The 17,521-nt window shown below is 43.2% G+C and overlaps 1 protein-coding gene across 1 annotated transcript in view; it reads left to right on the forward strand.

The window, feature by feature from the left end:
* Positions 1-7,030: 7,030 nt before the first annotated feature.
* Tmem178a (transmembrane protein 178A) overlaps positions 7,031-17,521 on the forward strand; it is a 61,330-nt gene continuing 50,839 nt past the window's right edge. Inside the window, exon 1 of the mRNA XM_070025442.1 lies at positions 7,031-7,474. Within this exon, the coding sequence (XP_069881543.1) occupies positions 7,072-7,474 (403 nt within the window). The 5' untranslated portion in view covers positions 7,031-7,071. The remainder of the gene's footprint in view (positions 7,475-17,521) is intronic.

Consider the following 17,521-nt stretch of genomic DNA (forward strand, 5'->3'; position numbering starts at 1 on the left):
CCATTTTAAAGACCTTGAGAAATGGAGCTACCTTATCGTGCTCTGGCAGCTTCTTTCTGCTAGTCACAAAACAGCATTAAAGTCCTTTTATGGGCTCATAACAAAATAGCCCATTGAAAGAGCATAATGGCTCCCCATACTTTTGAATGCTCATCATTTCACCCATACTACAGACAATTTACGGTTTTTAGGGGCTCTAGAGTAGGCTTTCATGCTTTTCATTAGGGCGCAGTCCCTGAGAAAGTAATGGTCTGTACCACATCCAAGGATCATGGGTTGCATTCATTGAACATTCTCCAAATATTATTTTTGGAAATGATAAATGACAACCACTGTCATTTATATATCAGGACTTACTCATCTTACAAGTCTTCTCGTCTTCCAAAGAAGGGCGTCAGTCTTATCCCTCCTTCACAGATGATGAAACAGAGGTTCAGAGAGGTTCACTTTTCCAATCCAATCACATTGGATGTAGAGCCCAACTCTCTAACTCCACATCCAACCCCTCTGTTCCTATGGCTATGTCATTAGGAGGCCCTGTATTGGCCTTGGACACTATATTTCCAATCTCCTCTGTGGCACCTTCTCCTGTAGTGGATCTCTGTGCACAATGCCTAGATATTAGCTTCTTATTTTCTCTTGCTATATTATTCCCCTGCCCAGCCCCCCCCAGTGATCTTATCTAATATAACCAGTTTAAACAGCAACATGAATATATCATCTACTAAATCTAAATCTCTAATCTAGACTGTTTCTCTTATTCTTAGATTCACACATGTAACTGCCTAACCCGCTGGGATTTCTAAGTGTCAGCTCAAACTCCACATGTCCAACACCTTTTCTACTTCTCCCTCCAAGTATGCTTCTTCTCCACTGCTCAGTACACCAGAGATGTCTCCTTGCTCCTCACTTCTCTTTCCCTAACCTGCTTCTTCCCACCCACTCTGTCTCTGTTTCCACTGTAGCCTCATTGGTCAAGTTGCTGAGAAGCCTCCTTGTCTGGACAAGGGCAGTAGCCTCCTGACTATTTTCCCTGCTTCCTACATACCATCTCCATCCCCAATCCATTTTTCACGTAGCAGTCTGAGTGACATTTTAAAAACCATTAATCAATGCATGCCCTTTCCCTGCTTAAAACTCTGCAAGGATTTTCTTTTGATTCAAGTGCAAACTCCACAGCATGATTTTTAAAGCTGTACATGATATGCCATTGACTCACTTCCTTCTCAACTTTATTCTGCAACTTCATCTTGTACCATGCCTCTCTGTATGTGCTCCTCTATAGCTACAGTGGTCTTCTCGTAGCTCCCCAGTGATAGAAAGCTTTCCCATGCCTCCAGCCCTTTGCACTAGCTGGTCCTTCTGTCTTGCACACTCCCTGTGGTCTATGGGTGCTCGGTGAGGTTAATTGGATCCCAGAGAATAGTTGATTGGCTCTTTTGTTTGAATAGTAAAAATAAAAACATGGAAAATATGTCATTAATGAATTATTTTGTCCTTTGTATTCATTACGTGTAAATTAGATGGTCTTAGTATAACAGATATGTGAGTTTTCTAAAGCATGTTTATGTATTTGTATGAATTGACTGGCAGGGAAGGGGCTTCAAGGATGTACCTAGCATGTGATGATCATGACTCATTAGTCCTTCAACATAGATGTTGATATCTATCTCTGTTGTATACAGCTTATGTGTTTGGAGGTTGGTTACCTAGTTTGGGGATCACAGCTTGAAGCAGTGGATCTGAATACATGGGTGCTAGCCCAGATCCTAATGCTTGTGAGTAGACCCTATTGAGAGAGAAGGGTTGCAGGAAAGAGAAAGGAGAGATGCCTGGGAAGGATACGTAACCCATAGGAGGCGACACTAGATATCTTAGTTGTAGTCAGTTCTACCCTGGTTGTCAAACATGGCCTGAATGAGCTGAGTCAAACCCTAACTTCAAAACCTGGTATCTGCATACACAGATAAAGGTGGTGAATACGGTTAGGTATAGCAATTAATGAGCCACCATCTGCTACCACATCACACTGTGAGTGGGACTTAACATGGTTATGGGTTTCTTTGAATGTTTTCCCCCCTGCCATATGTGCATACAGGATCCAAAAAGGAAACAGCTTAATCCAGGAATGTGAAAAAGAATGGTGACATTCTGCGGTGTGTCAGGGAAATGAGAAACTTATCAGGCACTGTCTATTTCAGGGGGTTTGTGGTATTTTATGGTTGCACACATCTAGTTGGTGACAGAATGGCACTGTCAGGATGACTTGCCATCCTTCTATAGAAGAGGACCAGGGTGTAAGTGCTACTTCTGACATTTTCTTCTGGCTTTGCCCTGGACAGGGTTTCACACATATACAGAAAATAGTCCCTTTCTTCTAAGGCCTTGCCTTACCCATATTCTTCTCAATGGAAACCAATCTTTCTGTGCTAGATTTCTCTGGTACATTTTTGTCTGTATCTCTGTGACAGCATTCATCCCACACTCTCTTCCTGACATAGCCTCTTGCATGTCTGTTTTCTTCCTCCACTAACCTAAATCTCCCCGGGGACAGGATCCATATTTCCTTCGGCCAGTGGGGCCTAGAACAGCTACCTTGCATTGCAGGTGCTTGATATCTATTGTTGAATTAAAATAACATTGCTTTAAGAAAATTTCTCAGTGATGACTTTAATAAAAGAGATCTCAAGTGTTTACCAAAATGCTGTGCTGTATCTCTATAATAGACTTACAATAAATGCTAAAACAACAACAACGTCTGATAGTACCAGAACAACACACCTTCACTTTTTAATGAAAGTTGGTAGATGGCTTTGATTAATCTATAGAAGCTCAATTGTGAAACCCAAATGTTTGAAATAAAAAAAGATAGTGCTTTAAATCTTGGCTCTAGGACAAAAGGTGAAAGTCTCTTAGAATATTCATGGTCAGCATGGTTAGCTTAACATAGGTATGTCAATAAATCATTGCAGTCGCTCTGTGATACTTGGAGACGTGTGTGTGTGTGTGTGTGTGTGTGTGTGTGTGTGTGTATGCCCTTTATTAAATAAGGAAATACTCATTTGAAGAGCTTCTGACTGCAAAGAATATATGAATATCATAAGACATGTAGATATTATGGTGAATGTACTTGAAGTCAGAAGCACTTTGCTTTTTAAACACTTAAACATGACCAATATATTGGTTGTGATGGCTAAATGCTATATGAATACTGACAATAACAAAGGACTTTAACATAGAGGTAAAGGAGAGTTCTCTATCTTAGAGGGTCAGTGATATGATAGAATAAAAGAAATATGATATAATCATATATCAGAAATTCGATATAATCAAAGTGCCATTTGAGGAAATTGCATCGGATCATAATATCAGTGATAAGGGTAAGAAGGGTTGATCCTAGAATCATGGGTCCAAGGAGAAAGCTGTAGTCTTAATCCAGATGTGAGGTGCTAGAGGGACAGCCATAGCAAGTGGTAGAAACATAAAGAGTGCATCTCAAAGACATGTCAAGGGGAAAAAATCTACAACTTGTTATAATTCTAAAATACTAAGTTGGAGTGGCTTATGTGACTTTGATAAGAAAAAAAGAAGTTGGGAGGGGCGTCTAGACCATAGGGAAATATAAGAGTTTAGTTTGGGACATGTTGAGTTCAATACAGTGAGACACCCAGGTGGACATTGTCTTGCTCTAGCCCTGTCATTTTAGGGCCTGGCTATTCTTGGAGGGCTTTACTGGGGCCCTTTGATCTGAAGACAACAGCAAGGCGAAATTGAAGACAAATGAAAACAAGAATAGTTTGAAAATATTGAGTTCACAGGACAGCTAAAGCTGAGACATGGCATCATGTTCTGGCTGGAATATTTGATCTCCCATCATCTTGACACCCTATTCTGGCTTAGATTACTGCTTCCACTTATTGTAAGTGTCCAGCTTGTAATAAGTCATTAGAGTTTCTCTTCTAGAAACTCCAGGAGGCCATTGTTTTGGAGGGAGGTTGGAAGAGGGTCCACAAAAGAGATGATCCCCTCAGATCAGGGCCCACAGACATCGGAGCTTCCAAATGTATTAGGCAGACATAAAACCCAGCAGGCATGTTCTGACTACAATGGTAATATCTCTGATGCAATCTTCTTGGAAAAGTTTCATTCATCCTTTGACAAGTAACTCAAAAGTCTTTATGGACTCCCTCCAGGCAGTGACTCCATCTTTTCATTGTCCACATTCCCTACAATACTTTCTTCTTCTGATTTCTGCTATAGTAGTTGTGCCTTCTTCTGTCTAGGTCTTTTTCTTGGCATTGGACTATGAAAAACACAAACACAAAGATGGGAAATATTTATCTTCATATTCTTCACTCTCTTAACAGAGTGCAGGTTAGAGGGGGATAATTTGTTGCTGGAAATACCCAACAGAAAAAAAAAAAAAAAGCATAGATGGAGCATTTGCGGTTGCCGTGGCAAAGCCAGTGCACAATCCGATGTCACCTCCCTGCTGACGCCGTTAATGCTGCACCAGCAGAGGCAGCACTTTCCTTGCATACTGCTGGCCCACATTTGTAATGTGCGATATTTTTTTTTATGAAATACTGTCAAGGACAATCCATCATATGGTAGTAACCTTTGGATTATATGCTGCGACTGGTCCTAAACAGGAACATAAATGAACCCCAAGGATAATGCTATTTTCTGCAAAGTGTCTGATCAAAGAAGTCTGGCTAACCAAACGAGGCAGAACTGTATGTTCTTTTAAGTTAAACAGCAGTGCCGGAGAAAGAGATTTGCTTCTGGCTAGCTCCAGTTGGGGACAGGGTTGTTGCGAGGAAGATCAGGTAACTCTGAAATGTGGCTGAATATGTATTTCTTGTAGTACATCAAGGTGTGAATATGACAAGGGAAGGAGACAGGCTAAGGGTTGCCAATCTTTCCCACTCTCAAGGTTTGTAATAACTTTATCTGGAGAGCATTTTTTAATATAAAAGGACACATGACAAGTGAATTTCAGATGCTGTGAACTCAGCTAAGATATTCTCTCCGCATATCCATAAAGATCTAGGCTTTACACACATCATGGAATATACATAAAAGAAAGCCTCTAAATTTTTATCATTTTGGTATAAATCCAGATAAAATTCTACTTGGTGAGCTGAGTGTTTTCTGTGAAGGGAAAGCTTACTGCAAGAAGAACTCTAAAATTATAATCCTTTGTCTTCCTTAATTAGACTAGAGTCTCACTATAGTTCTTGCTGAAGCTGTGAGAAAATCCAAGCAATAATTCACATTGTCAGGTCAGCAGAAACGGGCATGGGGGTCTGACAGAACTGAGATTTGCTTAAAGGATCTATCTGTGAACTGAATAACTCAGAAAGGCACACTTCCACAGGAAGGCACCCCTGAAGATGCTGAGCAAACAGCAATGGAAAGAAATCCCAGCCAGATTCTCATGTCACCTTTCCCGCAGAAATATATAAATCACATTAATACCAGTTGATGGGGGGCACTAATTAATAAGTCCCATTAAATCATGGCGTGATGACATCTAGCATCTAATGAATGCCTCATCATCTCTTGGTCGTTAATATTTCATAGCATTTGAACACATGGATCAGCATCCCTGGGCTCATGAAGACTGGCTTCCTATCTCTGATGTGGTCCCCAGGGCATCAGTAGTACCAGGATGCTGCACACACATACATACACAACGAACTCCTAGTACTCTGGGCCATACGTTTCCTCGTTTTAGAAAATGAGAGCCTTCCTGCGGCCCCTGGAGTTCGCTGTGATCACTGGGAAGAGCTCTCAGACGTTGACTTTGGTGTGCACCTCTGCTTTGGTGTTGACCCTCTCCTCTCAGGAGAGAACCGCGCACAGGAGAAAATCATTACTTTGATTTATTACTGGAGGCTTGCTTTATTCAAAGGCAATCATCACTTCACAGCGCAGGTGCCATTGCCAGAGCTTATTGATCCTCTGTTCTTCTAGAAACTCTAGAGGAGGCCATTGCTTTGGAGGGAGGTGGAAGAGGGGTCAGGATGACCCTCCCAGAGCAGGCAGAGGGTCTGAGCTGGGTGTCTTCTTTCAGAAGGGGCTGGGGGGAGAGAGAAGGCTTCACAGGGTGTGAGAGGCAAAGGCGGGACCACACCACACCACACCATACCACACCACACCACACCAGAGCTCCAGCGAGGGGATGGGCTGCATCCTTCCAGCGGCTGGAGACAGGGGTCCTCCGCTTCTGCTGGAGACGCCAAGGAGTTAAACACAGACCCACAGGCCGTCCGCAGCCGGCCTGGGATCTGCTCCTTCCCGGGGGAACGCGGGGCGCCCAGCGCCCTCAATCTGGACAAGTGACAGGGCTGAATGTGATGTGGGTGGATGTCTTTTAAGGTCATAGGAGGGGGAAGAGCACGAGAGAGAGAGAGAGAGAGAGAGAGAGAGAGAGAGAGAGAGAGAGAGAGAGAGAGAGAGAGAGAGAGAGAGAGAGAGGGGGGGGGGAGGAAAGGAGAGGGAGGGAGAGGGAGAGGGAGAGAGGGAGGAATAGAGGGAGGGAAGGAGGGAGGGATGGAGGGAGAGAGGCAGGCGGAGTGCGGGTGGCGGGTGGCGAGCGGAGTCTAGAGCAGAGATAGAAAGGCGGAAAGCAGGTGCGGGACGCGGAGGGACCGCAGGCGTGGTGGGGAGAAGGGACAGGCAGAGTTGGAGAAAAGTAAGGGGAAAGTAGGACCCGGGCAGGGGTTGGGGGGGGGAGGTGGAGGGGGAGTGAGCAGGGACTGAGGAGCGGAGGGAGGGAGGTTTCGTAGGGAGAGGGAGGACAGACGGACCCGGAGGTGGTGGTGGGGTGTCAGAAGGGGGCGGGGAGGAGAAGGAGGAGGGGGCGCGGGAGGGGCGGGGGGAGCGGAGCGGCCGGGGCGGGAGGCCGCCGGAGGGAGGGCGGCGGGGGAGAGGCGAGGGAGGGCGCGCGGAGCAGAGCCGAGGCCAAGTGCATTGTGTCTGGCGGCGGCGCGCGGAGCCCACCGGGCGGCTGCCGTGGCGGCGGCGGCGGCGGCGGCGCGGGGCGGCGGAGCGGGGCGGGAAGCCATGGAGCCGCGGGCGCTGGTCACGGCGCTCAGCCTCGGCCTCAGCCTCTGCTCCCTGGGGCTGCTCGTCACGGCCATCTTCACCGACCACTGGTACGAGACCGACCCCCGGCGCCACAAGGAGAGCTGCGAGCGCAGCCGCGCGGGCGCCGACCCCCCGGACCAGAAGAACCGCCTGATGCCGCTGTCGCACCTGCCGCTGCGGGACTCGCCGCCGCTGGGGCGCCGGCTGCTGCCGCCGGGGCTCCCCGGGCGCGCGGACCCCGAGTCCTGGCGCTCGCTGCTGGGGCTCGGCGGGCTGGACGCCGAGTGCGGGCGACCCCTGTTCGCCACCTACTCGGGCCTCTGGAGGAAGTGCTACTTCCTGGGCATCGATCGGGACATCGACACCCTCATCCTGAAAGGTGAGCGCGGCGGGGCGCGCCCCGCGCCGTGCGGAGCGCAGCCGGGGCTTCCCCGGGGCGCACGCGGGTCCCCGGCCTCCCCCCCGCCCCGCGGCCACCCGGGCCCCTCCGCGTGTCCCCTCACCCTCCTCCTCCCCCCACCCCGCCTCCGATCCCGCCGCTCCGACCCTCTCCCCCCTGCTCCCCTGCTTGGCTCTTCTTTCTCCCTCTTCTCCCCCAGACTCCTGCCTCACCTGCCCTCAGGTCCCGGCGTCCCCCCCTTTCCCGCGAGTCCCTCCCCCCCCGCACCTGCTGGAAGCTCGCTCCCCCGGAGGGTGACCCCCCCCCCCAGAAAGACCTTCAAGTTGTTTTCCTTTTAGGAATATCCTTCTGGAAGGAAAGTGGTGCTACCTCAGAGGAGGGGGGGGTGTAGGAGAAGAGAGGGGGGCGTTGGGGGGGGGAGAAGAGGGCTTCCCCTTGGATGGCGGGCCACTCGTGATCACGGTGAGCTTGATGTGGGCACCCCCAGCCTGGTGGGCTGGTGGGGAGCCAAGGAGGCCCCGAGGAAGCTTCCTCAGCTCGCCCCTGAAGTGCGAGGTTTGTGAGGATTTCACTTCTTCCGCACCAGTCATTGGAGGCAGAGCTCAAGGCAGAGAGGACACCCCCACGCCTGGCCACGCCCCCCATAACCCTTCACCCCCCAGCCCTCTCCTAGGGTCTAGGCAGAAGCCAAGGAGAGAAAATGGCCAAGCCCTTGAAAGTAGGAGAGCCCAGACTTGGGCATGGGATCTCGGCATAGAACTCTGCACAATTGTGGTACCTTGCAAGGTGGTTGGTCTTGTTGAGTTATTTGACACCGAGTTGTAAAGCATCGGTTTGCTCTTTTGGAATCTATGCAACACCTGGCTCCCAGATACGTGTGTGTGTGTGTGTGTGTGTGTGTGTGTGTGATCTATTCACATAAAAATACTCAAACTAACAATCCCAGTTGTGAATCTTCCTTTAACTTTCAAAACTCAACCCTTAATAGAATTTTTTTCCTCTCCGATAGAAATATAAATAACCCTTTTCCCCTTGGACTTAGTATTCCAAAAAGAAAAAAGAAAAAAAGTCCCAAGTCAGTAGATTTGAAATATTTGGTGGCAAATGAACAGCTGTATATTGAATTACGGCTTGAAGTGGAATCGCAAAGAAAAGAGGGAGTTAATAATGTGTTGGCCTTCCAAGTCTTGTTAGTTGGCATAGTCTTCATTTCTCAAACGTGTCAACTTCCTCCTTCCTGTGGCTAGCCCAGCTGGGGACTGCCATCCAAATCTGTCTGTATATGGAAGGACTCCAGCTATTTTTGTTGGGGGGGGGGGGAGGGTTTTGAATACAGTAATCTTCCTTTGGGAAGTGCACCTTTTTCTTTTCTCTCCTAACGTGCATCCAAATCTGATTTCTCTTCATGATGACACTGCATAATTAATTCTGATAGTGGGATAGTACATGAACCAACTGTGAGAGCTGAATGTGGAGGCTGGGTTATGGAATGCTCATTTAAGCAAGGCACTCTTGAAAGCTAAGCATTGTAGTCTGTCTTTGGAAATGACAGAACTGCATTCCCTTACACTGTATGTCTAGAGTAGCTGATTGCTTGTAATTTAGATACAGTGTGGTGTCTGGAACATCTGGGCAGACTCCAATTTCCAGCAGGAGAATGTCCCACAGGATACCTTGGCAAATGCCCTGGTTAGCTGAGGTGTTCAGATCCTGGGCATCCCAAGCATTTAATGATCTTAGGAATGGAAGGACTTCACTAGATATCAGTAAGTCTACTTTCCACCCATCATTTTTTACTTCCTTGTATGATTTTTGACAAATGATTGTCCAGCCTAGTACATAAGATACAACTCACATACTAGTTCAAAGAACTAGATTTTTCTAATCACAAATGCATCTTTTAGATAAAAAAATAAACCTTTGCTTTGTAATAGTGATGGTGTGTGCATAATCCTTTGTGGAGAATGCTGACCTTTGAGTATAATCAGAAGGTGGGGGATCCTGGCTGGCTCTGTGTCTCCTTCACAGATGTCCCAAACTTCTTTGGCCTGGCCTTCATTGTTGTCATCTCTAGTGTTAGGCAGGCTCTTTTTTTTTTTTTTTTGAGAATTTTCTAGTTCTGAAATTTATTATTGTCAAACTAACAATGTAATTTTAGCTTCCTAGGAAATTAATAAGTGGATAAGAAATGAGGGATAAGAAATGAGGAACTTATGGGTAAAGATGACACTTGACCACAATAAGATCTTTCTTAGTTATTGGGGCAATAGCTTGAATAGTTTGAAATACTTTCAGTATTTTACTGCTAACCTACCTTGGGCTGCATGCATAGTTCTTCTGGATCTCAGTTTCATCATCTGGGAAATGAATGGATCACATGCTCTGCCTCAAAATTCGGATTCTGTGAAATAGTTGGAGAGAGGACAGTATCACTGATATTTTCCTATCTGATGCAGATCCGTTTGGCACTTGTATAAGGGAAACAGTTTTACCTTTGTTTTGGCATTTGACATTACTGACTGTGGTATGAATTTCCTAAATGATTCATTTAAAACTAGAAATTGGCATTGCATCTAATTAAAAATGGTGGATAACTGGTCCCTTATTGTCCTCCCTGAATTACCTTTTTCATGAGTCCTAACATCATTTAGAAATTTTAATTATTTTGAAAGTGGACTCAGATTGGAGAGTGAAGAGTGTTTGGAAAGAGAATGTAAGAACTTTCGGGCATGTTTTGTGAGCATTTGAGAGAAAAATAACTCAGCCTTTTTATCGGGGAACTATGGGGCAAAGCCAGGTGGGTGAAGATTGCAGACATGGAAGTGTGGAAAATGTTCTCACAATCACAATTACTTGCATTTTATATTACCGGAGGCAAGACAAGTATTTCTGAGAGTATAAGAGATAGAAAGAAACAATGTGGACAATAAAAGATTAGTCTAGAAATGATACAAATGGGGTCTAGAGCACTAATCCACTTAAGAGAAATCACATGAGCCTAAAAAGGATTGATCTCAATGGAAGGAATATTTGGGTGAATCATCAAACTCAGATTTGTGTTTGCTTTATGATTGTAGATCGCGTCTCTCTCTAGCTCAGACCTTGCACTGGTTTAGGAATCTTCAAGAAGTAGAATCTTCAAGAAGAAAATAAAATTATTGATAAGCACTTTAAGAACTGAGACTGAATTGCTATACTGCTATGGTTCTTGGAATTTTCTAAGAATCATTCTCCAGAATTTTGACCTTCTAATCTCACAACCTCCACCAGTCCACACAACTTTTTCTTGCTCACCAGGGTAACAATGAGAACTTTTCAAATGCTTTAAGATATTTGGGTCTATACTATTCCTGTAATTTATTTTTCAATTCAATAAAATGCCCACTGAAAGTCTATTTTGTGCAAGGTAATATGAGTTTGACTACACATGGGATCTTCTGTGTTTGAACCTGCATCATTCTTCTACATATGTTTTCTTTGCAGCACTGGATGACTTTTGACTCCTTCCCCAAGGAAGGCTTGCTGGTCAAAAGACTAGCTCTGAGAATAGGCAGATAAAGTCATCTTCTTACCCAACAACAGGAGGTTTAGAGTAATTGAAGAACCCTGTGGTAGGAACTTGAATAGAATGGACTTACAAAGCTTGGGAATTTGAACCTTCTGTACCACTGAGGGTGTGGAAAGTTTGAAAGACATCGTTATATATAAAAGCCACTGAAGGGGCTGGGAAAGTGGCTCAGTGGTAGAGTGCTTACTTTGCATGCATGAGGCCCTGGGTTCGATTCCTTAGCACCACATAAGCAGAAAAAGCCAGAAGTGGCACTGTAACTTAAATGGTAGAATGCTAGCCTTGAGCTGAAGAGCTGAGGGACAGTGCCCAAGCCCGGAGTTCAAGCCCCATGACTGCCCCCCCCCAAAAAAAGCCACTGAAAGCTTGCAAGGCAAATGGATTTGACGTGATTTATATAGAGTTCCAGGAAATGAGAGGAGAGTGACCTAAAGATAGGCTTTTCATTTAGTCATCATCCATTTGTTCAGTCCACAAATTGATATTGGAGTGTCAAGGCATTGCCCTGGGTATAGGAGATATATCTATAGTGAAATGAATCAAAATTGTTGCCTCCTTAGAGTCTCATATTTCAAGTAGTGGAGTTCGTATTTTCTAGGGAATTACGTAGTAACTACTCTTTGTATGTTATGGAAAATTACCTGACTTGAGTGGAGATCACATAGAGAAGGCTGATAGTCTTGGTTGGCAAACAGCAGGAAATATAGTGCCAAGGCCTTTGGGGGCCTTCTAGTCACTATCAAGTGCAACCTGCATGTTTCAACTACTAGATAAACAGTAAGAGAGGAGGACAGATGGAAGGAGGCTCAGTTGGAAGTTTTACATGATTCTCAATCAGTTACTGAGAGCACCAATTTAAATATATAAATACTGGTAGAAACTGTGAACTTGTTATTTAGAACTTTGGAGAAATCAATTTGGAATAGCTATCAGACTCGTTGAAATTGGGCTGGAGTTTCCAAGTATTCTACTAGCTTTGACTTCAAAAAATTTATTTTTTATTTATTTTTATTTTTATAGTCAAGGTGATGTATAGAGTGGTTACAGTTACACAAGTAGGGCAATAAGTACATTTCTTGTCAAACTTGCTCCAAGACATGGACACAAGAGGTTTTTCCTTGTTGTTGATGTTTTTAATGTACTATGTGATTTTTTTTCTTTTGTATGTTCTTCCCCCTATGGTATATTCCCTATTGTCACTGTACTTGATTTTGGTACTTTGGCATTGTATATACTTTTATTTGCATTAGCGAAGAGAAGGGGATTTTTTTTTAAATTAAAAAAATTCATTAGCAATAGTTAACATTACTTTCAAATGTATGTACTTTATGGATGCAAATCAAGCATTAAGGTTATGTGCTGCTGACAGTAGACAAAAGGGAAATTTATGCAGCAGTGTTTGTTTTTATGATGTTAAAATGATAAGATTTCAGAAATGTGGAGATTAAAATTCTGTACGCATAATGTGAACTTGTATAAATCACTTGGGATTGAATTCTTGAGACTTGAAATAGAAATATGTCCTTGTGATTTTAGAAGCATTTTTCCTCTAATGAGATAAACAGACATATCAAAGACAGTGGGACATAAAATACTTTGTCATTTTGCTCTCTGTGTGGAAAGGAAAGTAAAAGCTTTGGTGAGAATTCATTGGGTCTGCTCATCACCATGCTAATGATTTATCTGCTTCCTCTGTTGCTTATTGTCCATGAAATTAGTAGTCGGAACAAGACCCACCAAGTTCTACCTGACACAGTAATAGATTGATGATTTTCTTCATCTCACTTTTGGACCAAAGTATCATTTTGTGTGTGTGTGGGGGGGGGGGCGGGGGGATAGTTATCTCCCAAGAGCAGATCTGTCTAGGAAAACTAAGGGCCAACTTTTTTTCTCCTCCTTGACCCAAAAGATTATTTTCAAATTTGGTTTTGGGCTAAAAGGTGTTGCTGGCAAAGGAAGTGAGTGGTTTTGAGGGTGTGTGGAGGTGTGAGGGTGCCATGAAGACTTTCTTTATCTTTCTTTACTTCCTTTTCTTTAATGTTTTATCCTTTATAGTAATTTAAATGCAGCATTCATTCTGTGTGTGTGTGTGTGTGTGTGTGTGTGTGTATGTGTGCGCATGCACACACACATGCTGGTTGTGGGTTTTGAATTTAGAGTACTGTCCCTTAGCCTTATCATTGAAGTCTGATGCTTTACCACTTGAGGGAGAGTTTTACTTCTGGCTTTGTGATGGTTAATTGGAGATAAGAGTCTCACAAACTTTCCTGCCTTGGGTTAGCTTTGAATCTAAATGCTCAGACCTCAGCCTCCTGAGTAGCTAGGATTATAGGCATGAGAGACCAGTGGCTGGCTTATCTTTCTTCTTGTGACAAGTGGTATTAGAAATTCTCTGATATCCTATAAATACAAGTTATATTATTTATTTATAAAACTATGTGCCTGGACTTATACTAGCATAGACATCATAAGACATAAGCGTTAGCAAATTTGAGGGGATGTTGTAATAAAAAAGGTATAAATGGAAATTGGAATATTTATATCCCATCTTTCAAATCACATGTACATCCCTTAGCATTCCCTTCTCCCTTTTCTCCTTAAAAGCTGCTCTCTCACAGCTCATTAGTAGAGCTAAGTCTCTCAACTGGGCAGAGGAAGGAGGATTTTTCCACTCATGGCTGAAATTTATGGTGGCTCTCCCAGTGCACTGTTATATCACGCACATTTATCTTACGCAGGGGAGAGAAGAAGATGCATTTTATTTCTGCATCAATTCTGATATTAGGCACAGTATTAAATGAGCCCTTTTGATTAAACAACTGCTAGTTCATACTACACAACTCTTAATGACTGGATTTGTAGTTTCATCTTGTCTCACAGTGTGTTGAGGCTGAGCACACCCAAGTGAGAGATTCTGTTTCAGCGTGTTCTGTGGCTAACCCTCAGGAAGGTTATCTTGCACAGGAATTAAATGCTTGCCATCCTTGTCATCAAATGAAGATACTTGTTTCCATTCTTGCCATCTGAACACAGTCTTTTTTAAAGTAATTTATAAACACAAAAGTGGATGGTGCTTAAAGTAGCTTGTGATAAAAATTTCCAAGACTCAATGACATTTTTCATTCACCATGTCTTGCGGATAACATTTAGGAATGGCCTGAAGGTGGGAAAAATAGAAGAGATTTTGCTATGTCATAGAAAGTTCAAATCCAATTATACTCGAGTTGCTGTGATTTTTTTCCCCCTTAGCTACTGATTTTTCTTCTTCAAAGCTCAAAAAGAGCCTTAAACTCTGTCAGGCAGACGGCTCATAATTGCGAGCATTCTTGATTGTTATACAAATTATGCTTTTGTTGGGGATCGTCTGGAGTCATGGAGACTTCCCATGTCATGGCTGAAAAACTTGAGATCTGGAGGAGTGCATGGGAACATGGCAGGGATTAGGTCGGTCCTAGGGTTTTCCTAGTGGTCACCAAGAATAGTCTTTTTTTATCTCTGTATAATTCTAGCGGTTGGCACCATAGATTGCAACCACAGATTTTGCAATCACAGATTATCATCACAGATTGTTCATCTGGGACCTCTGCCAAGCAAACCATAGTCTACTATGGACTGTATCTTTATTCCCTGAGCCGACCTTTCCTTTGTCCATCTTTTTGGAAGGTTGGGGGAGTCATATCTGAATTTTATTGTTGATAAAACAGAGGGTCAAGGAGGTCTTTTTATTGATCCAGGGATCCTCTGTCCATTTTACCTTCAAAGGAAATTCTATTCACTTTCTTTGAGACTCATTGTGCAAACATCTTTGCTCTATTTTCTTGTGACGTGTTGGTTCAAATACTTAAAATAAACATATTTGATTTGTGCCTCCTCTCTTCTCACTCTCCTCCTTAATAACAACTGGTAGAAGAGGAGAAGGTAAGGTTGAAAACATACCAAGCAGAGGACTGGGAGGTAGTATGAACGGCAAATATGTCTCCTTTGAAGTAATACATTAGATCAGTATTTTGATAATTCAGATAAGATCATTCATTGTAAACCATGTGTATGCTTTCATTTTTTTTAAAAAAATGTTTTTTCCTAGTCATTATTATTTCAAAAACCTACACATCTTTGATCTTGCCCAAAGCTGGGCATAGCTGCTTTGTAAAGGTTTTCATCAATTTTTTTTAAAAAAGCATTTGTAAATAGCAAATGGACTTCATTTTGTGAAGCTGGTAACATTTATGGCAGTTGGTTCTTTTGCTCTCTCATAGTGTTTCCCTGTGGTCAAAAGTGATTGTGGTGACGAATCTGTTTTATTGCAAGTTTGAACTAAATGGACATAACTGAACTTCTTGGAGTGTGAGCAAGTCGGCTTCTGGCGGTGGTGAGGCTGACAGCCTTTGTTTGCTGCAGAGTACCGGGAAAGTACAGGCAGCACTCCATCTTTCCTGTAACTCAGCCAGATGAGCTGATTGCAGACCAAACAATCATGTCATAGGGACACCCATCAGGGAGTGCATTAGCAAGTGAAAAAGGAGAACAACAGAAGCCATATTTGAGTTTCCTTTTTCTTGAATAACTGTAGACACACTGAATTATTTTCTATTTCTTGGTGTATTTCCCATCCCCCCCTTAATAATCAGACTTTTAAATATCTATCCTTTAAAGGCTCAATGTTCCCTATTAGTTTCTCTAAGGTAATTGACCCTATCCAGGTAGATAGAGAACAGATTCCAGAAATTGTGGAATTGGGAAATGGTGTACATAGAGATAAATCTAGAGGGCTTAATTGTCTCATTTCATTAGGTCACTCCAGTGCAGATTAGCACTGATGGTCTGTCTCGTCTGCCTGGCCAAAAAGCACTGCAGGATCGGCAGACTAAGTGGGTGGGGGAAACAGGGTGGGTTGCATACATTTTAAGGAATGGAACATGTGGGTGTTTACTTCACTCAGTCATAAACCACTGTTAACTATTTGATGTCCTGGCACTTGAACTCAGAGCCTGGGTGCTGTCCCAGAGCTTTTTTGCTCAAAGGTAACACTACCTCTTGATCCATAGCTACACTTCTGGCTGTGTGTGTGTGTGTGTGTGTGATACTCACTAGACACTGTTGGAAGTGAACTATACAATTTGTGGGGAGGGTCCCGGGAGGGGAAAAATTGGGAGAAAATGATGGTGGGGGTGACATTGCTCAAAAAGAAATGTACTCATCACCTGACTTATGTAACTGTAACCCCTCTGTACCTTAACAGTAAAACTAAAAATATTTTTTAAAAAGAGATGAGAGGCTCACAGACTTTCCTCCTGGACTGGCTTTGAACTGCAGTCCTCAGATTGCAGCCTCCTGAGTAAGGTTATACTTATTTTTTAAAGTAAGAGGCTGCTTAGTGAAAAAAAAAATACAAAGGACTAGTGCCAAGTCTTCTGGTCCTGGAACTAAGCTTTCCTTCCCACCCACAGAGCAGAGAAGAAGACGCTCTGAGTTGGTGGGGACAGGTATTGGTTAATTTGAGTTTGACTATCTTATTTATTTAAGCTCTCAAAATTTAGAAAAGTGCTTATAGTCACACTGGTGATTGGCATAGAATTTTAAGTGTGAACATCCTGTCAAATATTACTCCGTGAAGTTTTCCTAGAGAAACAACAAAATTGATCAGTTGTCATGTGATGGAAAAATTATGGAAGAGATCATTAGAGTAATAATTTGATATAGCAGAAGGTAACTGCAGGGGAGAAACAAAAATTAGGATGGCCAATTGGAATCATTGAACCTGGGCCAATTGGAGCTCAGTATTTGAGAATTAAGAATCATTTATTTCAGGTGATTTGATCTTTAGCCTCTGACATATTATATAGATTTTCCTGGTGCCCAGACAATATTAGTTGAAGGAAATTAAAACTCACAAGTGTTGGAAAAAATAAAGAGATAATCTGAATGAAAGAGTGATAGAAAAAGCAACAATGACTGCTAACATGAGCTGCTCTGAAACCTGGTGTCGTTTTTTTTCTTTCTTTTTTTCCCCAGGCTTTTGAAACAAACACACACAAAAACCCCACAGAAGACACAAGGTAGCCATTTACTATGCAACAGTAAAAGTGAAAAATCCAGAAGATGTCTTAAAGAAGCATCAAAGTCATGTTGTTTTTCCTTTCTTTTTTATTTCCTCAAGGGTTACCTTTTTTTTTTTTTTTAAAAAAAAAAAAAAGGAACTCAAATTGGTAGGAGGCAAATGGGAAAGCCCGGGTAAAATCAAAGATTCATTGAGTTGAAAGGAACTTCAAGCAGTGAAGCTCACCTGAATTTTATACCATGATGCCTGTAATGGGTGAATTACACTTCCCTTGCCAACTCCTGTCAATTACACACAGTTCTTCAAACCTGCTCCTTTTCTCTCTGAAAGCTTCACATCAGAATGCCTGTGAGCCAGGGGATGTTGTCATCAGCATAATCTCAAGTTGGCTTTAATTTAT

This window comes from Dipodomys merriami, unplaced genomic scaffold, assembly GCF_024711535.1.
Source record: "Dipodomys merriami isolate MVZ:Mamm:240054 unplaced genomic scaffold, mDipMer1.0.p SCAF_17, whole genome shotgun sequence".
Classification (NCBI taxonomy): Eukaryota; Metazoa; Chordata; class Mammalia; order Rodentia; family Heteromyidae; genus Dipodomys; species Dipodomys merriami.